General features: G+C 46.1%; 1 protein-coding gene and 2 long non-coding RNA genes across 11 annotated transcripts in view; 2 read left to right on the top strand and 1 right to left on the bottom strand.

Annotated features, from left to right (window-relative positions):
- The window catches only part of ZEB2 (zinc finger E-box binding homeobox 2), a 134,834-nt gene extending 115,089 nt beyond the window's left edge, over positions 1-19,745 (bottom strand). For 2 of the 6 annotated variants that reach the window (XM_059704545.1, XM_059704550.1), the window contains exon 1: positions 16,852-16,993. In XM_059704545.1, the coding sequence (XP_059560528.1) occupies positions 16,852-16,924 (73 nt within the window). In that variant the 5' untranslated portion in view covers positions 16,925-16,993. Of the gene's footprint in view, positions 1-16,851; positions 16,994-17,200; positions 17,218-17,915; positions 18,042-19,612 lie in introns of those variants that run through there. The other 4 variants (XM_059704546.1, XM_059704547.1, XM_059704548.1 and 1 more) reach the window with 4 other exon arrangements.
- On the top strand, positions 18,075-20,432 carry LOC132238663 (uncharacterized). Its single transcript, XR_009453848.1, has 2 exons — positions 18,075-18,206; positions 19,633-20,432. It is a non-coding gene; the product is annotated as an uncharacterized LOC132238663 (long non-coding RNA).
- Positions 20,433-23,635: 3,203 nt separating this feature from the next.
- LOC132238664 (uncharacterized) overlaps positions 23,636-27,829 on the top strand; it is a 67,049-nt gene continuing 62,855 nt past the window's right edge. For all 4 annotated transcript variants that reach the window (XR_009453851.1, XR_009453850.1, XR_009453853.1 and 1 more), the window contains exon 1: positions 23,636-24,008. This is a non-coding gene — a long non-coding RNA (uncharacterized LOC132238664). The remainder of the gene's footprint in view (positions 24,009-27,829) is intronic.

Raw genomic sequence — 27,829 nt, 5'->3', positions numbered from 1 at the left:
GGGTTCCGATCTGATAGTCTAATACGGTAAGTTTATGAATGACTCTGTACTAGGCCTGGGAGCTGGGGGCTGGCAAGTCTGAAGCTTGCACGACTCAGTCAGATCTGTATCACAAGAAGCATACAAGTGAGGTAAGGGAACAATGATGGAAAATAAAAGAGTGGCTGCTTTGGAAATGAGAGGATCGTTCCAGCCACCCGGGCACAATGCACTGATGTGCTGTAGCTCCAGCCTATCTCATCTCTACACTGTGATACAATGAGATCACATCCATGCTCCTGGCTTGCAGATACTGATCGCCCAAGCCCTACCTCGTGGCAGAGACATTCAAAGATCTTATGTACATGAAGCAGAACTTGTTCCTCAGTGGGCCAGGGGTGGGATGGGGGAAACCACAGCCACCCCTCTCTGTTTCCTTGAAACCTCTTGCTGAAGAATGGCTAGAAGGCCTTATTATTCTCGCAGGAATTAGACATTCCTTCAAGAATGCCCTATACTCACACCACACCCACTCCCACTTGTACAAAAGTTCCCAGTAAATACACTTCATTGGTATCCTAGGGCCGGAGCCTCCCTCAAATCATCCAATGAACAACGCTGAAGGGTGCTCTCTTGGATGAGCCCTGGGCTAGGCCGTTTCTGCTAGCCTGGAAAAAAGGGGGAAAGGCCATGTAAGCAACTGTGCATGTTCAAAGGAAACTATTTATGAGATATCTTCATCTCCACTTTGCTCCTTTTTGTACTTCATTTCTTAGAAGATCCTGAACTAGGGCAGTTCATTAAAAGGTGAGAAGTCATGTTGGTCCTAGCCCTGTGTTTGTTATAAAACATAGCGAGGATACAGCTTCATTTAGAGCAATTTACAGATAGGATATTATGAGCTGGCGACAAAGCAGATAATGTTCAGCTGGGGGTTGGGGCAGGAGGGCCATTTGGGTCAACTTCTATTTGTCTCCTTTATAAACAGATGCTAACAAAGTATTAATAGGGACCTTCAGACTAGTGCCAAGATTCACTTCATATATTAAGTAAAAATCTGTCCTATTAATATACTAAAGGTCTATTCTTTGCCAGGTTGGAGATTTGTGTGTCTAAATCTGGTTCACACCAGTGGGACTGGACACAGAAACCTCTCATGAAACTTAAGAGAACAGGCCACAGAGTATCTTGTAAGCAGGTGTGCCTTTTTCACATGTGATGTTATACAAAAACCAGCAATAAAAGCTTAATCTTTCCTTGTCACCCCTACCAGTGTCACCCTTTCTGGCTGTGAGAATTATTTGCTATAAATGAACATTGAGTAAAACTACTACTCTAAAAAAAAAGGCAATTCATTTCAGTTAGTAAAACTGTCCTTGCTAAGAAAGCATGCTTAGGGCAGGTGAAAATGTGTATGTGTTTTACCCTAGAGATTCAATTTCAGATTTTTTGTGCAGTCTCACTGGTGAGTAGCAGAAATACTTTGTTTCATGCTGCTATTTTCCTCTCCTTTGCCACCTTCCTCACCTTCCCCATTACAGCACTCCAGAAAGATGTTGTTTTATGAATGGAGGTAAAAATAACCCTGAATATCTCAAATTATAGCCTCTTTACATAATGAAAAGGGAGTGTGCTGGCAATAGACTTAAAGAGATTTTTTTTTCATAAAGTTGTTCCTGCAATAATGCTTGTTTGGAAGTTTCTAAAAGGGGTAGCATCTGTGCTCCTGCTGGGACGAGATGTCATTCCACAAGCCTTTCTGTGAGTGGTTGTCTCGGAGAGAAAATAAAGTACCTGATCCTGGGCCTCAGTCAGTCTTAGCTCCCAGCATCTTCACGCTCTGACCCACTGCGCGTTCCTGCAAGGGGAGAGCTGCTTCCCATGGCTACCTCCTCAATATAAACTTGCTAACTAATCTCTTAGCAAACACTTGAAGCAAACCTGAAGGGAAGAAAAAGGGGCAGAGGGGGAACAAAAAACCCGGGGCACAGATAAAGCTCAGGACACATTCGACAGGACACTGGGAGCTAGATTTAGTATCAACTTCAGTTTTCTTTGGAAGAACTAGCTCTTGTCAGTGGAACAGGGATTTTTATAACAATTATTTTATTTTTGAGCCTCAATCTTAATTCTTCTTTCTCTTCCATAGGGCTTACTTTAACATAAACCTCTTTGATTCTCTCCCCCCCCCACCCTTTTATAGGCAGCAATGTGTGTACCCTCATAGGTATTCATAAATGGTTTCTTTAAGAACTGAATATCTTTTTTTTATAATATATCTTCTAAAATATATGTTTTTAAAAGTCTACCCAGATTGTATACACACAAGGTAACTTTTCCTTAGGAATTTACGGGAGAACCCACTGTTGGAAACAAATAATGACTTTCAACCCGTGATCAAAGAAAAATAAATCTTTTACCCTAATAAGACTTTTTAAGACTAGAATCCCTTTCTTAAATGGATAACAGTTAAGAGGCTACTGGCAATCTAGTTATTTCCAAAGCTGCGTTTTCGCGTGGGCTACGTGGAAGCTAGAAGAGCAAATGAACCCTAAGGTCTTCCAAGTTCAAGCTTTCACAATCAAGTTGGTGTGTAGTCTCTGAAAACATATTGTTCGGAATTTAAGTTTTAATATCTAGGAATAAACAGAGCATTAAATCAAGCAAAACTGTGACAAGGCCAATATGCACATGGACGATGCCAGGGAGGCATCTCCAGCCCTTTGTTCACAGCTTAACAAAACTGTGCCGTCACACCACTTTAGCTCAACAGTGCCTGTCGAATGGGCATCAGCAGATCAGCCAATGCCTGTCATACACACAGCCTGAAGACGGTTTGAAAGCAAGGGCTTATTCGACCCCCAGGTCTAGTTGGAAAATGGTGAGGATTTTAAATCATCTGGTAAAGACAACAGCACCCCCAACCCCCGAAGTTAGAAAAGATGGGAAAGAATGACCAAAAAAATCTTGGTTAAAAAAAAATAGACACGAAAGACTAAAAAAAAAATTGTACTTGGACAAAGGATGCAATTTTCATATTTGTTTTCTTTGTAAGAGCAATTACAAATGTTTTGCAATCAGAATTTTTTGAAAGTGATGTTCCCGATAGTAAAATAAAAGTTTAATGTCATTGCTATTTTAAGATTTTTGCCATGTATTTTGGCCTTTCAACAATTGAATAAATGTTCTTACATGAAAGGATAGGAGGATGCTATTTTATAAAGAGCACGTGCAACGCCTTCCCCCCCCCCCCCCACCCCCCGGTTATTCAACGCGGCACCTCTTCAAATATAATTTTTGCTAGTGGCTCCTTTTGTGGACCAAAATGCACTAAGTTTTTACTTTACAGCCTTGAGCTCTGGTCTCAGCCAACATTTAATCTGCCTCAGAAGAGAACCCGGAGAAAACAACCCTGGTAAAGTGAAGGAATTGTTAACTTTGCTACAAGTTAACAATTAGGAAGAAATCCAAACTGCCTTATTTCCCTCCTGTAACACTGATCATGAGATTTGGCTTTCAGGCTTTAAGACGTGCTGAGGAGGTGCCTCAGACAGAACTTTCCTCCTGTTTAATTAAGTGTGCCCCCTCCTCTTAGGCATCCAATCAGATTCAACGAGAGCCACCCCCCCAACACACACACACACACACACACACACACACACACACACACACACACACACACACGAGCAGGACTGGGGAGCCCTAGTGCTAAGAATTAGCTGAAGGTGTTCTGAATCTCTCCACCTTCCCAGTCCTCCAGGGGACGTTGCTACTGAGACCCTGGCAGGAGTTGAGGTTTCCCTTCCACTGAAGTTGAAAAGCTCTCCCTCTCAACCTCTCCGCCCCCCACCCCCCCCCCCACTCTGTCTTTCACTCTGTTACTGTCAGTGGCTGCCTGTACTTTAGCTGTCTCTTTTCCAGTCTCTACTCTGTCAGTTTCTGGCCTGCCAATTTCAACTTGAAGCTTGACTGGGCTGATTTGATGCAAATACCTCCAGGGAAAACCCTGAAACTGATGAACAGTTATGTCAAGTCGATTTTGCACCATCGGGAAAAGGTAACCTCTGCGAGAAAAAAAAACAACAAGGTTAAAGAGACAGGGCTTTTCACGTGTAATACCTCTGCTGTACATCTCGTTCACTGTTCACCATCCCTCAGAAATTGTAACTGTCAGAATTAGTCCTAATTGCAGATGCGAAAGCTGCCATTATAATAAAAACAGAGGCAGTGCAGGCATTAAATGTAGCAGCCTAATTTGTGAGACTACAGAAAAGGTAGAGTAAATGAATATTTCATTACTTTAATTACCAGGGACTACTCTTTTCTTGCTGTCTTATGATAAGTGTTGCTGTAACTAGCAACAGCAAACATCCACTAAAATATAAAGTGCAATAATCGTCCTGCTGTCAGGATCACCGCTTTAAAATACGAGCTGGGGAAAAAATATAATGGTTTATCTATTTTTTAGAGATTGCAGAAGTAGAAGATGGAAATTCATTTAATGACGGGGGGGGGGGGGGTGGCGGGGGGTGGAGCACACACAAAGGCACCAGTAAACAGGTTTTAGTCAGAGAATAATGGCTCTGAGAGAGAAGGGTAAAAAAAAATCAGCTGGCTATACATTTGAGGTGTTAGACCTAAAAGAATGCTGGTGAGGGAAAAGTAGGAGGTAAACAGTGTTTGGACTTTTTAAGGCAAAATGTTGTTTCGTGTTGCACAACGTAATGGCTTGAACATGAGAAAATAAAACCCCGGTGACTAGGGGAAAGACAAGAGGAGAGCAAGTGGTTTTCAAATGATTAAGCAAAGGTGGAAAAAGTTCAAGTTGGCAAAAGTTTAGAAGCTCGGTCCAGTTCCATTTAAAAAAGACTAGATGAAGCCTGCCAGAGAAAGGACTTTGCCTGCACGTTCAGAGCACTGATTCATAAGATTTGGGGAGTAACTGTAATTACTCACCACTGACACCTTGAAAAGCCCTGGCACCTCTGTGTGAATGCCAACTTCAGGTAAAGGGGCACAGCCCGGTGGGGGGGGGGGTGGCTGCCCTGAGAGGGAGGTGGGCCTGGGGGTGGGGGTGGAGGTGTGGCTGAGGAGGCTGCTGAGACTGGTTGAAGCCAGCCTGTCTCTGCATTTATCACACTGTCCCAGAGGAGGTGTTTGTTCAACACAGCAGTTTGACAGCACAAAAACACTGAGGCCAGAAGCCCTATCAAAGAACCTCCTGACACATCGCATTTGTGGTCCTGGTTCCCTCACCCTTTATCGGCACAAGTATAAAACTCCACACGTTGCCAAGTGTTCGGTATAGTTTAATCCTCTCCACCTTTTTTTTTTCTTTTAAATATTGTAAACACTACCTTGAAATGCCACCTTTATTCAGGGCTCCCGAATGCTGTTTTAAAAACCGTAATCGTTTGCAATCAATTTGGCATCATCATGTATTAAGGTTGGTAATATTGAAGGAAAATGGGGGGAAACAGTTCCAAAGCATGAAACTTGTAATTTACCCTAAATAATGCACCTGGAGTGTAGATGAATCGGTGCAAGTAGGTTTTGTAAGAGTCACGTGGCACAGGGTGCGCTTCCTCTCTTACAATAAACCCTGCCAAACGGGAGACTCGATGAATTCCTCACCCCTGCTATTTCTGTTGAAACGTATTTCATTCATTCACAAGCTCCGTGATTGCGGTGAAAGTTTGAGAGAAGAAGTAGCAGAGTTGGGGTCCTGGGGTGCACTTGTGTATGAGTGCATAGGACCTGCATTTCGTTTTCAAATGCCCTTCCGCAGAGCGAAGGTGATGGGAACCTGTAGGACAACGGTATTGCTTAGGTGTCTCCCGCTCAATGGGCCTATTTATTAGGAAAACACAGCTTCCTGAGGTCTTTATACATAAACCTCACCTCTTGAAACTGAGAAATCTCATGATGCGAAACACTTCCATTGATGTGCTTTGTGTCTAAAACAGAAACTTAAGCACTTCCAAGAACAGGCACAAAGTTTCTTCGATTACAGTTAACTCGGATATATAAGACAATATAAATACAATTTGCACTAGGAAACAGTGAAAGCTACATTCCACATTTATAGATCACGTGGGCATTGAATCCTTGAAATTTACTCATCCATTTAAGAGAGAGGGAAAAATCTCATCTTATAAATAGCATGATATCTTAATCTGTTGATCTATTACTAATTACTTATTTTTGCAGGTAGTGTCTATCACCTTGTCAGGAGTACCTTTCTTTCCTGGACTTGATTATACAAAGAAATATGAAACCATATAAATAACAAAAATCACTATATTGTCATATCAGCCGTGTATAAAAACGTATTACACATTTTTATGTAGGGCACGTTTGCACCTTTTGTCATGGGAAATCATTAAGGACAATTTACCTGGTCCCAAAATAATGCAGGTAAATTGCCTGGGATTATTTTAAAATGTTTACCTCTATTACCTGGGATTATTTTTAAATGATTCCATGGTAATTCAAAAATACACCTTCATATATTTTGCTCTTGTGACAAATAAAGTTAGCTAAACTGACCAGTTCTGCACTAATTGTTTGCTTGAAAGAATACCTTCATGTAAGTGGGATTTAAAAATTTTTAACTTCACAATATTCAAGTTCAGAATTAGGTCTCCTTCGGTTTAAAGTGAAGTATGTGTGGGTCTAAGCTGAGATATCATACAGCAATCAAGAAAAATGAAGAACTAAAAATGGATTGCGTACCATAGAACATAACATTTAATCTCGTAGATTACGGGATCCAGAGTCTTAATTTCATAGTAATATTTCTTTAAAAAAAGGAAACAAAGGTAACCTAAATATGTACACCAACATTTCCGTGTTGTCTTTTAATTCTAACGACTCCTCCAAATATCCCCTCAGCTCAGTCATTGAACTAAATTTGTTACAAAAATGCATGAATCATGATGATTACATTCAACTGAAAAATGAAAGCAAAGTTCAATCAGATCCTTCTCGAAATGTTTGCGCCCCTTCCACCCCTTATGTATCCCAGCTGCTCGCTCTTCCCAAATTGGGTTTTCAGAAGCTGATATTAATTTCTAACCAACACTGCAGCACCCACTGTAACGCACGCGGCTTGATTAGCTATCGTCCTTTCTTGGGTCGCAAACACACAATATCTGATGAGAAACTGATCATCTCCCTTCTCTTTCTCCTTCTCAGCATCTCTAACTTTCCTGTCAGGAGCCTGAAAAAATATGCGCAGTTACTGTTGCTGAGGGGAGACAAAGTTTAACTTCTGGGTTGGCAATGGGAGAATAATTCATGAGCAGATTTCTAGCAAATGATATGATTTGCTAAATTTTGGTCTTTTGATTTATATTTATGTACTCCTGCTACTGCTAAGGTTTTGCCAACCTCAATTAGATCATGAATGAGATCATTTTAATTCAGCCCCCAAACTGTGACCTGACCATGGTCTGAAAGTGTTCAAAAAGTAATGTTAAGCATCCCTTTGATTTGCAAAGGGATACTGCATGCTTGGTCGTTCATACAAATAACATAAAACTTAATTATTGGATGATTTGGCAGAGGAACTTAATGCCAAACAACAGTCAATGCCAGCTACTGTGATGCTGGCGGTGCCCGGGCCCCCGCACGCACAGCCCCCTGTACACATCGTTTGTTCATTGTGTCTCAGGGCGAGATGCTTTGAGATGGGACTCGCGGATCTGGGAGGCAGGGTGCGCGCGAGGGAGGTACCGTATTTATAACTCCAGTTAGAAAATGCTGTCTCACCTAGGAGGGAAGTAGATTTGCGCTGTCAAATCACCAGGAGGCTGTGACAAAGGGAGCTTGCAGCCTGACACACGGTGTAGCAACATAGCAAACACCTTTAATTCTGTCATGTCTCATACCCTTTACTTTCTCACACGTTGGTGGCTGCTCCAATGTTGACACCTACGCTCCCTTTCTGAACTAAATAAGGCAATCTTATTTGAGCCGGAATGCAGCACCTGTAAAGTTATTCTTGTGCCCGGCAAAAAAAAAAAGGAGCGATTAACTCCTTCCTCTTACAAACGCCTCTCTGCTGGCTTTGCAGAGGCTCAGGTTGGTCAGAGCCGGCCTGAGGCCCTGATTCCGAGGCTCACATGACTTCCCAAGTTCCGGAAGCTAGGCAACACCCCCCCCCAAAAAAAGGGGTGAGGGCTGCGAGAATGCCAGCCTCCGAATTAGCCTCTTGCAGCTTCTGCATCACAAACTTCTGGTGTCCTTCAGAGGCAGGAGACGCCCAGCTGCCTCATTCCCTCTAGCTACCCTAGTCTAATATTTTAAAAGCTGGAAATGAAAATAGCTTTTCTAAAGATATTTCCTGGAATTTTTAATGTGCTGCCTGATTTTTTTTTCTTTTTTTTTTTCTCTCCTTGCCAATTATAAACCACCATTTGGAGGCCTTATGAGCAATGGAAGTCCACCTCATCTAATTAAACCACATTGTTTTAAAAGCTTGAACAGTTTTCACGTCTGCAGGACTTGTCTGAATAATAAACGGGGAGAGCCAGAATTCTAAGTGTCTTCAGAGAGCTGGGATTTTATCTGCTGAGCGTGAAGGGCCAGGCACGTGAAGAGTTAAAGAGTGTTCCCTCGTTGCTGGGTAGGTTAATATCACAGCTGCTTGGTAAAGCACTGTCCCGGTATCTCACTTAACAAAAGCCTCCTTTTGCAAACAGACTCCCACTTTCCCCCCAAGTGTCCAAAGGTGTTTACTGAAGTAAATCTGCCTAAATCCTCCATTGCTTGGGTCATGGGGGTGGGCAGGAGGGGTGGAAGGTGTAGGGATAATCTCTTTTTGTAAATTCTGTAAACCTTCTGGGGGGAAAAAATCAGGAATCTGTGTCACATGCTCTGTACAGCTTCTAATATCTCCACTAGTTTTTGCGCTTGCAAGTGCAATCTGCCACCACGGTTATCCGAAAAGCCAGGTTTCCAGTTCTTCACTCTGCTATGTGAAGCGATTGCCCTTCCAAAGGCGTGTGTGTGCGTGTGTGGTATGTGTGTGTGTGTGTGTGTGTGTGTGTGGTGTGTGGTGTGGTGTGTGTGTGTGTGTGCGTGTGTGTGTGTTGCATGCTTAATCTAATTGTTGCAGAAAAACTGTTGGTATCTTAAAAGTGGTTTCAGAAAGAGGAAAAGAAAAAGACAAGATAGTTTAGGAGCAAGATAATGTAGCTGAAAAGTTGTCACGAGAGGTTTCTGCTCGTGCTGCGGTCTCATTCCAATACCATTAGCTGCATGTTACTTTTGCATGTTGGAAACGGAGGCACATCGCACGGTAAAACCTGACAGGTCGGCCTGCGAGGTTTTAAACAGTTCCCAGCAAGAAGGGAGCCCTTTAGGCATAAACTTTCTCTCTCAAGAAAACGTGAATACCACCAGCCCCTCCCTACCAATCTTGCAGCATCCAGTTTGAGATACAAAAAGGCTGTCATCTCACAAATGTTAAACATACTAAAAAAATCTGAAAAAAAGTATGGAGAAGGTGTGAAAAACGTGGCACTTTACAGCCCTCAAAGCTTTTTAAAATAGAACAACTTTTCCCCCTAAAATTCTTTTCAGAGAATTTTTTTTTTCTCCTTTTTGGCTCATTTGAGAGTTTCTTTCTTGGCTTTTTTCCCCTTTCATTTGAAAATATGAATTATCATAAAAAGTCAGGGGGAAAAAATGGGAAAGTCTTTTCCAGTTTTCCTGAAGATGTATCAGTGTGTTCAGGCACCTCTCCCTTTCCCTCTGGGCCAGACACCCACCCCTGAAAGCGGACCAGGGCCCTGGAGACTTTCTCCCTTCTCCTGAGCGGCCTCCAGCCTGCCCCCACCCCTCCCGCCTGCACTCACCTCCCCTGTCTGATGGTAAACAATCAGAGTAAAGCCAAACAGTAGGCAGCACTCAAGAGTGGGAAGCCCACACACCTATGCCCAGTCTAACAGGCTTCTGGGGGAGAATCCGATCCCTCCCTGACACTCTTTACCTCAAGTGTTGAGCTGGTGGCCATGAATAGTACAGACATGCCATCTTGTAACACTATATGCCTGTCAGGAGGGACAGGGCCTGGTTGAGCATCAACTATATAAGGCTGGTAACTAGGGAAAGCCCAACAAACAGCCACAAACACCTAAGTTATTTTACTCAGCCACTACCCTCTGCCTCTCTTCCTCCTCTCTCTCTCTCTCTCTCTCTCTCTCTCTCTCTCTCTCTCTCTCTCTCTCTCTCTCTCTTTCTTTTCATCTTGGCTTTCCGTGGCAGAATGCAAATGGAGCCTGCCCGCGGTGAAAGGGCTGAATTGTGATTAAGAAGAAGAAGAGCTCCTTTCTTTGTTCTCCCCTCAGGGGATGTTTACTGGGAGAGACACAGCGGATCAGATATGAAAGGCATTCAGGTCAGCATTGATGTGAGCGAAAGTGAAATCATACCTAAGGCATTCAAAAGACCGCCGTGTCAGGGGTTCAGCTAACGGTGCAGCTACCGTGTGTGTCTTCCCGGAGAGGCAGAGATCTTTTCACACACTGGCGATTTTTCCTCCCTAATTTACTACGGAATTATAAAAGTTTGACTGCCCCCTGTTTACCTCCCGCCAGATGACACGGGGGTTAGTATTTTCTCTCTCTGTGGACCACACGTGAAATCAGACCAACTTCTAATAACTGTATTTCCTAAATGAACCAGCGAGGCACCATCTGAACTGTGAAATCTTTTTTTTTTTTTCCAAAGCAGGTGTATTCATGTGTACTACATACATGCATAATATGGAACGGAGAACTGATTGAAGAGAAAAGCCAAAAAAACACAGGCATGGGGGGCTTTTCTTCTCACCTCCCTCAGAGGAAATACAAACAACACACACACACACACACACACACACAATATAAAAACTGTACCCAGCACCTGAAAACAAAATTCTTTATTTACTTTGTAACTACTAGTTACACTTTTCCTGAGAGCTTTCACTGTGACACAACTGTCACCCAAGATGAAAGTGTTTGGCACAGAGCTATTAAGGCAAAAGCTTCCATAGAGCCTACTGATTATTACTGCTTTCCTTTAAAAAAAATGCTCGATGAAGAAATACTTGGCTCTTACTTTTTAAAAGTTTACACTCCCCACAGCCCAAATAGTCATTCAATAGATTTTCCAAGTGGTAAGCTGATGCTATTGGCATAAACAGAGCTATGTAAATATATACCAAATTCACAAATCACAGCAAACACACAAATAATGAGGAGGTGCCTAGATGTTTCAAGGCTTAGAAATGAAAAGGAAAATCACATTTCATCTTCTGATTGCTAAAGAAAGAAAAGAAATAGGGAGGAGGGAGCAGGTCTATATTTATTGGTTTTAAATCATCCTTCCCTCTGCTCTGAATTATTATTTTTTTTCAACCTTCACATCTTGGCTAAAAAGCATATTTGGGCTTACGTTAACATCTGCTTTTGTGGTGACATTTAATTCTGTGTATTTTCAACTAGTGTTTCTGCACCACAGATTTTCCTCCTTTATCTCTTTGCTCTAAAAAGACAACCAAAGAGCAATCAAAAAGGTGTCTGACTTGGCCATTCAGACAATTGCCCCCTTGTGGGAATGCGGGAATGAATGGTACAGTGGACACCCCAGCACCATTGACGTTATAAACATGTAAATGAAACACATTAGGGCAGACAATCAATTGTCTGTGAGCATTGCAAACCTGCACTCCCTCTCTCTGTGACAGGCACAAAATAGTGTCTACCTTGGGAAGCCTCGATGCTGGAAAGGAAAAGGACAAAGCGTTCCCTTTCACACAGAAGAAAATGCACCTTAAAATCCCTGGAAGAATGCAGATGACAAAAACTGTTGTGAGGAAAGGACTCTCTCCCCCCGCCCCCCCCCCATCTTGGAATAAACGCGGCTCTGCTACAGAGCTAGCAACACCCTCCCTTCCTACCTTCAGGGCACACACATTTTTCCCAGGAAATATTCTTAATGCAGAATGAGGGTCTTTGATAACCTCTTGGAATTTTCTTTACTTTGAGCACATTAAGCAGGCAAGGAAGGAAGCATCTGCAACATGTGACATAGCAGCTTAGGGGGGAACTTTGCCATCTTGGCTTTACTCGTATTTGGGAAAGAACCGCTAAAAGACGTGACTTTATTTTTATTTGGCAACAGAGAAACAATGTAAAGTTTAAAATCCTTAGCTGACCCTTACTCCTAGAGGCGCGGCAGGCCACGGGCGCCAGCAGACTAGTGGCTCTGCTGTGAAGGAAGGCAAGGTTTCTACCCCAATCGACTTGGCTTTCCCAAACCAAAAGAGAACAGATAGATCGGTCTGGATACACAGCCCTCAGTGTTGGGTGTGTGCGGCATGACACAACTTGCAGAGGATCTCCACAGAGAGGAAAGGATGGAGATGGATATCTCTGGCGAGCCCTGAGCACTGTGTGGTACCTGCCATCCATGCTGTCTCTGAGCGCTGTGCCTGCCAGCAACACAGGCTTCCTAATAAGCTCATCAACTTTAGGGAGAAAGCAGCGGCAAACGGCTTTCACGCTTGCAAAGATAACCAAGGCTGAACTGACGGATGCGCAGGTAACGCCCTGCACGGAGGGACTCTCCTGGAGGCCGCCCCATCCCAACTTCACCTCTCAGAGAGGAGCCACCTCCAGAAGGAGGGCCTGCCTGAATTTCTCTGGTCATTTCAGCATCTCTGAACCAGGAGCAACTTGTGTGTCCCCTATTGCTTCTAAGCATCACCACCAGCAACCTCCACTCCCCTTTAAGGGAGTGGTAGCAAGCCAGGACTTATCTTAAACAAGGAGGGTCACTTCTGCTCCTCTGATTGTTCCTCCTCTAGGATCCACAGTCCTGAAAGCATCCAGCTTCAGCCCCTCTCTCTGCCACTGAACGTCAGAGACCAAAGGCATTTGTAAAAATCTCCCCCAGGCCCCAAAGATTTCCCCAAAACCTTTAGCTGAAACTTTGCAGAACAATCCAATTTAACTTTCCTTTCTTCCTTCCATGTCCTTGCTCCCTCCACTCCGAATTCAGTTTTCATGTAAAAGGCAACTTTATTCCCTTTTCTGAAACAGTTTCTCGATTTGATTTTTGTTACAACGTGCATGTGTCTGTGCAGTTTTTTCGGAGGCTGATGCTGGAAGGTGGTGGGTTGGGGAGGCAGGCCGGTCTTCCCAGGCTCCGCGGGAGGCAAGAGGGAGGCCGGGCATCCCCAGGAGCCGCTGCCTGCATCAGGGGCTAAAGCAACAAACTTTGCAAGTTAGCAGCGGGGGCTGTGCCAGGGGCGGCAGCAGCCGGCATCCCCGGTGCTCACTTCTGACTCCAAGGCTGTGTGGAGATAGTGGGGTATAGTCAGGGGAATTGAAGGGGGTGGGTGTGGGGGGGTTCCCCTCCTCTCCAGCTTCAGTGAAAGTGTTACAAAGTGAGTCAGGCGACTGAGGATCATCTGACTGAACTTCTTGAAACCGACACACATTCTTGTGTGCGGCAACTTGCTTTTTGCCTCCTTCCCCCTCACCCCTCTCCCCCTTCCCTCCTGCACATCTTTTTTTCTGGGAAGAGATTTCATCCTTTCTATGTGGGCCAAAGGAGACTGTCCACTATGGATTAACTTGGCCCTGGCACTGTCTCTGCCAGGCATCTTTCTAGCCTGAGAACATGAAAGGCTAGATTTTTACTTTCTCATTTCTCTCTTGGTAAATTTATTTTCCTTGAACTGCCTCCTTCTCCTTTGCTTTTTAATAATCGTATACAGCCTCGTCTTCTATCTAACCCACGTTCTTGACCAGCCATTCACACACACACACACACACACACACACACACACACACACACACACACACACAGCTTTACACGTTTTATCTCCTGGTCGCCTTAGTCTATATATACACTGTTGACTTCATTAAAATTATATAAAGTGCAATTCTAGTTCCCTGGATGACCATCTTTTTTCTCTTTTCTTTGCAGCTTCTACTTCTATGATTAGTATTGCCATTATTTCTTTCCAGGAATTTCTATATGGTTTTGATAAGCATCATCATATTTAGTGTTATCAGCAAAGACACAAGCTCAAAAGTGACATATTTTCCATGAATCCAGGAAAGAAGAAAAATCCACTCAGTTCAGATAAATCCTGGCAATTCCCAAAGGAAAAGGCATTGGATACATGCTTGATGAGAAAAAAAAAAATGGGTAAGAAAACTCTTCTACCTGCTTCTGGAAACCAGGACGTTGCCGGCCAAATTAAACCCAAAGCAAGACACATACAAGTCACCAATTCACAGCATGTTTCCCCACAGATTACTTGGAAAAAGAGACAGGTACTAGTCAAAGTTCTAGAAGCTCTCAGAGATGGACAGGCTTGCTGTGAAGTGTGCAGAGACTGGGCGAAATGCCTTAAAATGTGCAATTCAACTTTCCATTTCAGAGTGTGGAGGCTTCTCTCAAGTTGGTGGCTGGGCGGAGGGGAAATGGGTGCAGGGTCCACGGCTGAGGCAGAGCCCCTCCCTGGCGCTCTGTCCACCTGTACAGCCTCCACAGCAGGCCTCCCTCTCCAAGCGCCAACCCCCCCTCCCCCTTCCCAGCGGTTCCCAGGAAGCCTGGAGCCCTGTATTTCCCCAGACCTGGGCTTCGGCCTGACCTCACTCCTGGGGCCAGGCTGGTCAATGGTGGCAAAATCCCAAAGGGGATGGGAGGGGGCGGGCAAGAAGAAACAAACATTTTAAATAAATAGTCTATTCTGCAAAGCTACACTTCTGGGAACCTTGCTTTAAATTTCATTCTCTTTTTTTCTCTCTCTCTTTCTCAAAAAAAAAAAAGATTGTTTAACACAAGGGAAAAGCCTCCTTGACACAAAGCTTTTGTTATCCAGTTGATCAGCAGTGTGCTTTAGATACTTGTAAGGGGGGGGGGCGCCCCACAACAGACACTGATTTTAGAAAATCAGTAAGCAACATTTAATAAAAGGAAGAGGAAACACAAGAGCGGAGAGGGGACACTAGGTGTAATTTTAGTGACTACTAAATTACCCAGTGATGGGGCAGAGGGGTCTCCTGTGCAAGGACCACCTTAAATAATGCCAGACACTAGAGTGAAGAAGAAATTAGAGAGAGAGAGAGAGAGAGAGAGACAGCCTGAACTGGATGTTGGGGGAGCAGCTCAGAATATATTATTATACTTGTTTTTGTGTGTGTGTGTGTGTGTGTGTATGTGTGTGTGTGTGTGTGATACTAAGCCAAGCAAATAGATCAAAGGCAGCACAAAGGGAAAAGGCAGGATAACGTAACGAACAGTTTCTGACTAAAATTCCTCTATCACTCCCCCATATGGCTCGACACCTCCACCACAACAAGCAAAAGACACACACACACACACACACACACACACACACACACAACCTAGAGAGAGACAGAGACAGGCAGAGACAGAGGAACAGAGAGAGACAGGGAGCAGCATCATTTGTCTCTAATCAAATTTCTCGAGTCTTTGTGTTTTTCCCCTCCAACACCCCACGCTGCGCCCCCCGCGCCCCCTCCCCGCGGCGCGCCGCTCAGGGCCGGCCGGGGGGCTCGCACGGTCGTCGTCTCCGGAGGAAAGTTGCTCCAAGTGGGCCCGGCGACCCCGCCAGGCGAGGGCTGGGCTGCGGGAGGCCGGAGGCCGGGCCAGCGCCGCGTCCCCGGGTCCAGCTCCGGAGCGTGACCGCGGCCCCGCGCCGCTGCTCCGGCCGAGAGCGAGGGGAGCGAGAAGTTTCATTTCCCAGGCGGAGCTGGCGCTAGTTCGCGCGTCTGTTTTGGGGGGCTGGCTTTTCTGTTCAACTCGGGATCCTCCGTCAGCTCCCCCGGCACCGTCTCTGGTCCCCAGCTCTCTCCCCTCCCCCAGGCGCCTTCTGCGCTCTTGCCAATCACTTTTCTCTTTTATTCCCACGATTTTGTTTGGGGGTAATACCTAGGGGGTCCCTCTCGCTCTCTCTCTTTCCCTTCTACTCTCTCGCTCTCTCTCCCTCCCCCTGCTCTGCCTCGCTCCAAGATGGACCTACTAAACTGTCACCGCTTTCATCTCCCACCTCCTATCTGTGTGTCCCCCTCGCACCCCCATCTTCTTCCTCCTTCCCGACGCAGCCCGGGTAGCGGGCTCCTCCTGGCCGCGCAGAAACTGCCCCGAAAAGTCTCCCTGCGACTCGCCAGCCCCCGGCGAGGGGCCAGCGCCCGCTGGAGAGCAGCCACCCACCCCAAGCCCGCCCGGACCCCGCCGGACCCCGCGCGCCCGGGGCGGCCGAGTCCCTCCCACCGCGGAGCCCGGGCGCGCCCAGCCGGGCCCCGCTGCCCGCGAACCGTTACTTGGCTCAGGAGAGGCAACCGGGCGGCTCCGGGAAGAAACTTTGAGCCTCGTCGAGGCACAGCCGCGGGCCCCCTCTCTATCCCTCGCCGTCCCGAGCCGCCCCCGCCCCCGCCCCGGGATCCTGCAGCACCCGGCGCCCGGGCCCCCGCCCTGCCCCAGCCCGACGCTCCGCAGCCCGGCCGTGGACCCGGCGGGCCGGGAGCAAGCGGAGCGGGAGGCGGAGGTGGAGGGAGGGCGGAGGCGGGGGCGCGAGGGGCGGCGGGGATGGGGCGCGGGGCCCCGTGCGGACCCCCGCTCCGGAGCCCGCCGGCGCCCGCCGCTCACTTTGCCCGGCACTTCCCCAACTCCCCCCGGTCCGTCCCCGCGCGCAGGGCTCGGGCGCCGGCCGCGGAGGGAGGCTCGCCCGCGAGCCCCGGGCGCCGCCGCCGCCGCCTCGGTTCCCTTTCCCTCTCCCCCCCTGCTCCCTGGGTCCGGAGCCGCGGAGTGGCCCGGAAAAGTTTGGTTCGGGCCGGTTCTTACCGTTTTTCCTCCTGGGATTGGCTTGTTTGCGCCTCTTGCACCGGGGGCCATCCGCCATGATCGGCTGCTTCATTGATAAGAGCGGATCAGATGGCAGTTCGCATGGACTCGGCGCCCTGCTCCGGCAGCACGCAGGCTCGATCTAGCAACCAAACACAGCGACAATGTGGGCATCGCCCGCGCCCATTGAAACGCGCGCGGGCCGCCCAGGGGAGCCGGGCCAGGGCCCGGCGAGCACCCATCCGCGCCCCCCCAGCGCCAAAGCGAAACTTCGGCGGCCCCCTCCCCGCCCCCGCCCCAGCCTGGGCCCCGAGGCGCTTTGTGTTTGTTACTGTTTGGTGTGTCGCACCCGCGAGGGGATCGGAGACAAGAATTACATCTTCCACATGAGTCATAACTCCTGACCGTATGAGGGAATGCACACGGCGGCACAGTGAGGCTGCTTGACTCAGGGCGAGGCGGACCCTCGCCTCCGAAAAGTCCGCCGCCAGCCTCGGGAACTTGGGGCGAGGCGACGCTGTCTTCCTCTCGGATCTTGTCTCGCCCCCCACCCCATTCCCCAGAGGAAACAAACAAACAAACAAACAAACAAAAACACCGCGAAACCACCCCCGGGTGGAGCACGCTCGGGCAAATGAGAATAGTAATTATAGGAAGCCCACTCGCCCCGCGACCCCTCCCCTCCGCTCCCGGAGTTGATCGAGGCACTGTCTCTTCTCCCCTCCACCCCCCCCGCCCCCAAATTAAGATTTCCCGTTTCACGCCAGAGTAAGAAATATAATTATAAGCCTCTTTGGACACTGTTTCCCCCTCACCGCCACCACCACTACCCTCCCCCCCCACCACCACCACCTCCGCCACTTGGACAATATTGACTTCAGTCTTTCCCCCCACCTCACTCACACACATGCTCCCCCACACTGGTTCCCTTAAAATAGTTCCAGAAGAAAAAAAAATTTTTTTTCTCCCCCTCAAGAAAGGAAAGAGAAAGTCCAACCGCCACGGCAATACTTTTAAGCTCTACTTAAATGATCGTATCCTTTCTGGCTTCGAAACTTTTGTACCTAAAAATCGAGAGAGGCGCTGCATTTTTTTTCCCCCCACAGCGGAAAACTGTCAAAACTTGGAGAAAGGGGAACCTCCGAGGCAGGCAGGAGAGGAGGAGAATCCCGAGACTCCGTGGGGTTGGGAAGATGCGGTGCCTCGAGGATTAGTTTAAACAGGGGGCTATAAAAGATGTAACAGATGCAAACTGTAACACAGGGCCATTAACCCCTTCTCTGCCGGGCACACTCCGTCCCCCACGCCCGCACCTATTGTCTCCCGCGCTGGAAGCTTTGCGGAAAACCTGGAAAGTGAGTATCAGTTTCCACACGTTTGCCGAGAGGGGTGGGGGTGGAGGGGGGAGCAGAGAGAAGGGGAAGTGAATTATTTAGAAAGCACCTTGAATTTAACCCAGGCAGAGTGGGAGAGTTTGTAAGTTTGACACATTTTGTCATTTCTTAGCTCTCCTCTGGATTTGAAATTGTGGGTTTTTTTTTTGGGGGGGGGGGCGTAAAAAAATCCTGAAATACAGAAATGGTCACACAAGTGTCTGGGATGAAACAGCTGGCCTGCCTGTATTCCTGCTGAGACTTACACACGATTGCATATAAATACATGTTTAATAAAGTAAGCTGCTAGTTTTATGAGCATGTGTGTGTGAGAGAGAGAGAGGGAGAGACCGGGCATTTGTGCTGGAAACTTTATCTTTGCCTGTTATTCCTAACTCTGGAGTTAGTCATCTTGCCTTCATCATTATAGGGGGAGCATGTAGAAAATACATGTATAAGTAGGTGGGAGATAAACACATTTATGCTAGCGAGGCTCACTACTGTTCCTGGGAACTCCTGCTCTCTCGATTTTTTAGTGCCAAAGCATGGAATGGGGTAAGTGTGTGTATGTGTCTCCTGTTCAATCCATCTGTATTATTATGCCATTTAGAATACAATTTCAAAAGTTATCCTTAATTTAAAACCCTGATATCCTGACAGCAGTTTTTTTGTCCCAGCTGTAGTGACCACCCCCCCACCCTTTGGTAAACGACTCAAGTTCCATGAGGACTTTCACTTCTTTATTTATCATCACAGAAGTGAGGTGTTACTTCACATACATATACACACAAAGAATGAAATAAAGAAATGAAACTCACTAAGCAGACAGAAAACAGACACTTTCTGCTTAGACAACAGCCTTCTCCGGTGGGAGAGGAGGATGGACTGCCATCTCTAAGAGAAAGACTTGTCCCCAAATTTGGTAGGTTTGTATCAATCAAGTTTTGTAATTATTAACAGGTATTTGCTAAGTTTTAATTGCTGAGTCCAATGAATTGGAAGTAGGTGCAAAAATAGCACAGAACCTCTCCCCTGGAAGAGTTTTCATTCCAATCATATAGTTCTCAATAAAACTTTTCCTAGTTTGGGTAGCAAAAGGCACCTTTGGTTACCTGAATGAACAGGTACAGGGCAAATTATCTGGGGGAGGAGAAAAAGGGGAAAGGAAGCAGAGAGAGCAGGAGTGGGAGAGAAATCGGAGAAGTCACTCGTGGGGAAAGCTTGCCAAAAAAGAGCTAAACCCACCTGAAATTCCCACCCACAGACACTCCTTCTCACTTCACACTCACATCCCCACTTACAAGGAGAAAATCATAAAAGGAGAGTGAGGGGTGATCATACCAAAAGGGAATAAAAAGAGAGAAAAGAGGAAAAAAAAAAAAACCTACCTGCGAAGTCTTGTTTGTAGTTTTGGCCAGAAATGGTGAGAAGAAAAAGCATGAAGAAGCCGCGGAGTGTGGGGGAGAAAAAGGTGGAAGCGAAGAAACAGCTCCCGGAGCAAACTGTACAAAACCTCGCCAAGAGTGTGGGGAGGCAGGACCGCTATTCCTGCGGAGCAGGTTAGAACTGATCTCTTTTAGCCACTCCAGGAAACACAAACCTGGGGACGGACTGACGTGTTACGCCTCTTCTAATGACATTTTTTTCTTTTTCTTTTCTGTAGGAGAGAGAGAGACCCTGAAACACGCGCCACCTATCTTTGTGGGGAGGGATAATTGAAGCGCCCTGAGCGTGAGCATCATGTGAAAACGTGATCGCCAAGTTTCTCTCTGGGAAAGGATCTGGGATAGATTATACCTTGAAGTCTCCGCAAACGCTTTAGTGGAAGAAATGAAATTCCACCTCCCTCCCTTCCTCTCTCCCTCCCTCTCGCTCCCTCCCTCCCTCCCTCCCTCCCTTCTCCACGCCCCCCCCCCCCCCCCCCCCCGTCAAGCCTTTGGCATCATTATCCTCATCACTAAATCCTACAGAGTTCAGGGCGGAAAGCGGTGCACACCATTCACTGAACTGGAGTATTCTAAGGGGTGAAAGTTGAAGAGGAAGATCCCGGGTCCTCAATCCAGATCGCCTCTTCTTATGTGGATGTCTCTAATGACCAGATTTGAGATGCACATGAAGTTGTGTGGATTTCTCAGCACAGCTTCTGGAACTAAATTCTTTGCCCTTTCTCTTATTTTAATTTTTTTTCTTTTAGATGCCAGAGCCAGGGGCAGGGGGGGGGGGGGGGAGATACATGTGAACTGCATCTTAGGATGTGTGTGTGTGCGTGTGTGTGTGTGTGTGTGTGTGTGTGTGTGTGTGAGAGAGAGAGAGAGAGAGAGAGAGAGAGATAAATTTCTGGATTGGATCCTCAAACTAAAAAGTGGTTTGGCATTTTAAAAAGAGGGTCTCTAAGTAATTACCAGTGAGCTCTGGGTTGACGGATCTCTGAGTCCCTGTACATCTCCTGGAGACCTTACTGTAGCGTGTGTAGTGAGGCGGGAGGAAAAGGAGGAAGGCCGTAGAGGAACTTAGCAGGGGAGGAAGAGCATGATATTAAACAGCATGGGGTCCAAGTTTGGGAGTCTGTATTTTTTGATATTGCAATTAAAGTAAAATTAAAAAGAAAAGACTCCACCTTTGCTCTGAAGGGATTGGTTATGTAAATATGGAAGGGATTTCCTGGAGAATACAGCTTTCTACTGTATGGTTAATTAAATAATCACTCAAAAGCCTCCAATGTGACGCTTCTGTCGTAATCCAATCAGGTTACATAGGTCCTAAACAAGAAAGATATTTTCCACATCTGGAAGTCAGCAATTTAGCAAGTACTGCACATTATTAACCAATTCAGAGCCCACTTCCCAGGGGAATTTTTTTTTTTTTTGAAGTTTAAGTGTTCTTAACCAATGCTCTGCTGTTTTGTTAATCAAAAAGCTGGTTTACACTGCACATAATTGGAACTAATATAGAAGTAAATAAAGACAGCCAAATCTGAGGATGCTGAGCACAGGCATTTATCGGAAAAGGAAGAAATCTCTTAGCTTCCAATGGTTCAGGCTCAATTTCTTAAAGAACTGAAGCTTTTTTTTTTTTTTTTAAAGAGTGAAAGTGCTTGCAAACCTCAGAGCACAAATAAACTTCCAGTCCCATAACCTTAGGGCTTCCAAGCAAAGGTAAAGGTAGAGAGAGGTGTCAAGGGGGCTAAAGAAGAGCTTCATGCCATTTTTTTTTTCTGCTTGAATATGGTTACCATGTCACAGCCCCCTGTTTTCAGTCTGATGAAATCTGAAACAAATAATACTCCGATCCAACACTAGACTTTTACTTACATTAAGATAAACTGCTTTGAACTGTGCTTTGAATGTGTGCCTAAAGCAAGACTTTGGATGTAAGAGTCGCTGGCAATTGCACTCAGAGAAGGGAAAAGCCACCACAAGGGTTGCCACATCCACACTCCCAGAGGTGCAAGTCTCTGTATTTTGTATGTGTTTTTTTTTTTTTTGGGGGGGGGGCTGGGATAGCCACTAGCATGACTGCAGCCAATTCTTACTTTAGGCTGCAAGAAAGTCAATTCTCACAGTTGGTAACAGACTCACCTCTTTTCCTACCTTGAATATTTATTACAGTGAGACTAGCTGGATAAATTAATCTTCTGCCCACCCCATTACAGAGAAATTACCTATAGAAGAGGAGCAGTCAAGCTGGTCAGTCTAAAAACTAATAATAAAAAAGAGAAAATTATTAGAGATTTCCAAGATGGGTCAGACACATTCTCAATGTTCTATTTTACATTGCTTTCAACATTGTACCTATACTCCATGTGTATAATAATAGACTTATCAAGTCCCTCCTCTGCGGTTTGTCTCTATTATTAATATCCTTTTTTCTTCCTCTTCCCATTCCCCCCCCCCATTAAAAAAAAATAGAAGTCAGCTTTCTCTAGAAGTTTGCTTTTCAGCCTCCCCTCTCCCACTTCTGGGGAAGTAGGAGCCCATTGCATGGAGTGATCCCCGCAGGACCCCACTTCGGAGCCCAGGTAGCCACTGGCGACTCACCGCCCAGACACACTGTACTCACAGGCAAAACTTCAGGTCAAAGGAGCCAATCGAACGGCTGTCAAATCACTTGTCTGTATTATCTATATTAATGTCAGGTTACTTAGGATCTGACTTACAAAAAAAGACCCTTAAGTATTTCCACTAAAAACACCTAATCATTTGATTACTCTGGGCTCAGTAATTATTCAAGTGGCAGCAGGCAGCCCCAACTCTTAGCTTTGGGAGTTCCGACATGCAAGTATTTCACGTGAAGTAAACAGCAAACTATCAGGTTCCCATCCAGGTGGAAATCTGGATGGGGGCGCGGGAAGGGTCCCTTCGAGGGGTGGGCGGACTGGTAGGTTCCCCCCCCTTCCCCACGTCACCTCCCCCCCCCGCCCGTGCTTGGCACGCCCCTGGCACTCCCCTCCCCATTTGACCGTCAGAGTTCCCACCGACGCAGGGGCGGTGGGATCCGAGAAAGCGGGAATATCAATTTGTCCCGAACACTCCTTCAGCGCGAAGGCCAGGTCGGGGAGGACAGGGATAGTGGGATCAGCGGGGTGCAGAAGCGCAGGACGTAGGGAAAAGGAGAGAGAGAGAGAGAGAGAGAGAGAGAGAGAGAGAGAGAGAGAGAGAGAGAGAACTGGGGGCTGCTAGCTTTAGGCGCCTCACACAGCAGAGCAAATCCTGCAAATGAATCGCTCCTTCTCGTCTCTCTTCTCCATTAATAATCCATTTCGAGATTAGCCCAGACGAAGGGGATTAAAACAACAGATACATGCACATGTGAACTAATATTGCAATCGACGTTGGAGGGAGAAAAATAATTATTTAGGGTTTCTCTGAGTAAAACAAACTGCCTCCCGCAGGATCCCCTCCACCCAGGCAGGGAGAGAAGATGCACTTTTGTTTTCCTCTTCCCTCCAGCCGGGACGTGGTGCCTGTCCCCCCATTCACCTCTCCGTCTGTCAATTTCCTCAACTTTCACAACTCCCCCGACCCTCTCCAGCCCCCAGCTCTGCTCGCGGGCCCAGATGCCCGAAGGGATACAAAGTTTCTGCCCTGGAACACACAGCCTGTAGCAGGAATGAATTTGGCCACCGCTAAATATATAGACATGAAAGCAAATCCTGTTTATTTTGTACGATGTGGAGAAACATGTTAAAAAGGAACTTATTCTCGTTTGGAAACAGAATTTGATCTTTCATCTGGAGGAATTATTTGGACCCCAGGAGGTGGTCCATTTCTTAGTGCGAGCAAAGGGTGATAAGGGGGACCCCTGGATCGGGAGTGTGTGGAGGGGGTTGGGGGCGGCAGGGGTCCGAGCCAAGCCAAACGGTTTCTCACGTGCAAACTCGCAATCCAATCCATTCGGAGTTGAGCCTAGGATAGGAGGGGGGGAAAACAATCAGGAGCATCTCTCTGAGCAGCCCTTTCCAACAAAATCAAAACGGGGACTAGCGAGCCACAGAGCGGCCCGGACGTCCCTGCGGGGAGGCCCGCGGGCTGGGGACCTCGCGCGTCACCTGGCCCGGCGGCGCGGCCAGCGGCAGGGTTTCTTTTCTTTGAATTTTTGGAAGTTAAGGCTGACCCTCGGCTTCAGTGCTTTTGCCAACGTCTCCTCCACTGACAGGAACCAGCAAACTTCGAGACTCAAATGAGCGTCTTAATTTATTGACGCAGAGCAGGTCTGCCGGGGGCCCGGTCCTCGGCGCGCCCGGCCCCGCACGCCCCCAGCCTCGGCCCTCCATTTGATCTCTGGGTAAGGCCCCGCCGCCCAGGCGCGGGAGCGCGTGGGGGTGGGGAGGGTCGCCCCCGCCCGCTCGCCCGCCCTCCCCGGGCCCCGGCCCCGCCCGGGAACCCCGCGACCCCCGCCCCGCCGCCCGGTCAGCTGACCTGGCTCGCCCGCCCGCTCCCCGCCCGCCGCCCCGTTTCCGGTCCCCCGGGTCCGCGGGCTGCGCGCGGTGCGGGAGCGGCCGCGGCGGGGAGGTGATGCTGGGGGCTGATTACCATGAGAAAGGCTGTGCCTGGAAAAGCCTCCTCCACGCGACTGTCAATCTCACTAAGCGGAGGGGGTGGTGCCGGGCAGGGGCCCTGGAGGAGCCACCGGCAAACTTGGAGGGAGTTGCAGGCGACGCAGGCCCGAGGAGGTGGCTTGCGCCCCAAGTTGGGAGGCTGTTGGCGAGCGGGGCGCGGGCGCCAGCAGCCTCGCCAGGGAATTGAAACCCCCCCATCCTCTCCCCCCACTCCCTCCCTCTCGCTCGCCTTTTCAGCCCTTCCTGCCCTTTCTCCTTATTTTCTTGAAATTCTTTCCCAATTGCATTTCCTACATTCTCCTTTCTTTCTGTTTGATCTCTCCCTTTTGCAATCCCTTGTTTTGTTTCTTAACAACCTCTCTTCTCCCTCGCTCTCTTTTCTGCCTCCTCTGTGTGTCCAGATTTATCATTTAGTCTTGAAAACGCAATGTTAAATATGTAATTAATCTACCAGCAGGAGGTCAGGAACACCCTGACTAAAATAACTCCCTGGGTCATCGGAGAACAAGTTCACCAGGTGTCTGAAAAGTAAAAATAATAATAACAATAAATGTACAAGTCAGTTAGCTCAGGAATCGTAATTGCTTCTCATTCTGAAGGATCAGCTCAGCTCAAATCGACTTTTTACAAATATATAATCTTTCTAAAAATAAGTAATCCTTCGAGTAGAGAAATTCTTTAGAAGTAAGGCAATGTGAAAAATTTTCTCATTAATAGTGATATTTTAGCAGTGCTTAGCAGACTTTAGAATTATAATAGGTAATTTAATGAAACTTAAACTGGGCTTTTTTTTTTTTTAATGACTCTCTGAAAGTGTAAAAAATTTCCCAAAGCACCCCCCCCACCTCCTCACAAGATCAGTCTATTCAGAGAGAAACATCATGCCACCCATTCTGTACATGCTAAGCAAACGCACCGCTTGAGTTGTTGGGTTGTTTTCTTGGCCAGGTTGCCTCCTTACCTAACAAGTGAGTGAACATAGAGCTGCTTACGTCATGAATGTGGCTACATATTTTTTTGTTTTTCTCTTCATTTATCTGTCATTCATTTTGGGCCCATTTGTTCTCTTCTTAAAATTCAGAGTTTGCACTTGTTTACAATTTGTTTACTTTGTTGAATTTTTAAAATTTGTTAGAAGTCAATTGGACATGCATATGAAGCCCTTTTTAGGCCAAGAAAATAAAGATGCATTAGAAAGATGCCTTTTATGCTTCATAATTATTAATTGACATTTTATGATGAATAATTAATCATTTGAATAATTTTGGTATCTCTGATCTGAACACATATTTGCATATCTAATGCTTGATTTTTAACCGTGCTTTTGAAAAAAAAGTTCATTCTCTTAGGTCAAAGAAACAAAGTAACATTTAAATGCAAGCTTTCTCTTCAACACTTGTAAAAGTTTATTGATTTGAAGTATTCTTTCTATATATCCACAAAACTTAACAATTTATAATCCATGTATACATAATAATTGCATACAAACATGTGATAGAACTATAATTAGGAAAAATGATACAAGTCACTTTTCTCCCTAAATGCAGAGATATGCATGAATTATGCACCGTATTTTCTTACTGGAATTTGGTCATTGAACTTTTTGGTTATGTCTTTTTATACATGTCAAAAGAGTAAAACATTGAAGCAACTGACAAATTTCAGACTTGGTATTTAAGATAATTTTTTCATTTTTAAATTTCATTGTTAAATGTTTTTTCATGTGGGCTGAATTAAAGTTATTTAAAAATTATTAAGCAAGCATATCCCTGATATTTTTTATACCCTGTGTCAGTTGAAGGCCAAAGTATGTATTTTGAATACTAGTCCTGCAGATTACTACCGTTGTGATTGCAGGCAACTTTTTCTAAGTTTGTTTCCTTATCTACAATGTGGGTACACTTATAGTGGCCATTCCGAAGGGTTTTGTAGAGATTTAAATGAAGTACTAGATGAAATTTCATTATAGTGTAGCTTTATTATTTATTATAATGAAAGGTTGAAAAAATAACATGGAAGGTACAGATCAATTAAGGACAGTATAAATTATTTTTTACTACTAAAAACAACTATTTACCTTTCAGTATTATTCATAATTCTTCCATTGAGAAATGAGTGCTGTGCCATTAAGTGAAGAAATAAAATGAAGGAATCATAGGATTTATAGCTGGTTTAGGAGTCTTTAGACTTGTTCAAAGGATGTGTAGCCACAGACATGAAAATAAGTACAGTATTTTTTCCTTCTGTTAGTTCAGCAGTTAATTTATTGTATCCAGTATGGTCATAGTTTGGTTATAAATATCAGACTTCTTTAATCCAAATGTATGAACTTGACGGTTCTCACGTTCTTTAGTAACACATTGTCTTTGAGTGTAAGCATTAAATGTGCAAAAGCTCAGAAGCGGTCTTGAGTAAGACTTGTGAGAAAAAAAAAGACAAACTTACAAATTTGGAGACCAGGAATTTGGCTGTCAAAGCACTTTTTGCTGTAAGACCATTCATAATGAACTGAGCATTCCCCTTTGGAATTGTAGCTATCCTGGGGTCTGCCCTAATTTTAAGTACCCATAGTGGGGTAGAAAACCACATTATTCGATGGAAAGTGAAATTTTTGAGTCTGTTAAACATCTACAAGGCCAGATTTTTTTTTATGCTAAACTTGAACAATCAATGCAAGTACTAAGGGGGGAAACTATTGAGATATTTAATCCCTAATACAGATGAATTTTTTTAAGACTCCTCAAAAACACTTCAAGGTCCCTTACTTGTTTCCTGTCTCAAAGGATCCATTTCATGCTCCTTGCAGGTCAAAACTTCCAAAAGGGCCATTTGGACAGCAGCCTATGGGCCTGGAGTGACCTGTACCTTTTCCTTTTTTTTCCTTTTTAAAGGGAAATGGGACCAGGAATTGTTTGCATCTACAGATTGTCTAGTGACCTGGAAAAAACTGCATGCTACCTTGTGGTCTTCTGTAGTCCCTATTCTGTTACAAAGTCCACATTATCAACTTTGTACTCAGTCCCAATTTTGCACTGAGATTTGTTTTGTTCGAGTTGTTTCAGGTGCTCAAATATAGAAACTTTACTCTAACGAATATCTTCTCGATGATAATCACAATTAGGAAGTGTAATAGCTAAGGAAACAAAACCCAAAGCCCCTTGCTTCTGTAGGCCTGGCAGTTTTAGATGTGCCCTGGAGAGACTCAATCACTTTCCCTAGTATTTAAGTGTCTGACTCTTCTGTGGCCCTTTAGCTGCCGGGGCCACCCTCATGGCCAACACCGTGGCATGTGACATCCTCTCACCTCTCACAGACATCCTTCTGAACCTCTGGCACCCATCCACTCTGCACAGGGCGTCGCCGTCCACACCCAGTCGTCCTGAACGATTTAGTTAGCACTTGTTGCTCCATGTGTGGCTTCGTTTGCCTCTTGGACCTAGCACTTAGGCTCACGTCTTTAGTTACACTACTGGCTCAGGCCAGATGCTCAGGGTGAACGCTTTCTCTGGCTTTGTTGCCTCTGGCTTCCCAGATAAAGTGTTTCCTC

This window comes from Myotis daubentonii, chromosome 7 (genome assembly GCF_963259705.1).
Source record: "Myotis daubentonii chromosome 7, mMyoDau2.1, whole genome shotgun sequence".
NCBI classification, from domain to species: domain Eukaryota; kingdom Metazoa; phylum Chordata; class Mammalia; order Chiroptera; family Vespertilionidae; genus Myotis; species Myotis daubentonii.
Note: the sequence above shows the minus strand (reverse complement) of the source record. Positions and strands in the feature narration are given on the sequence as shown.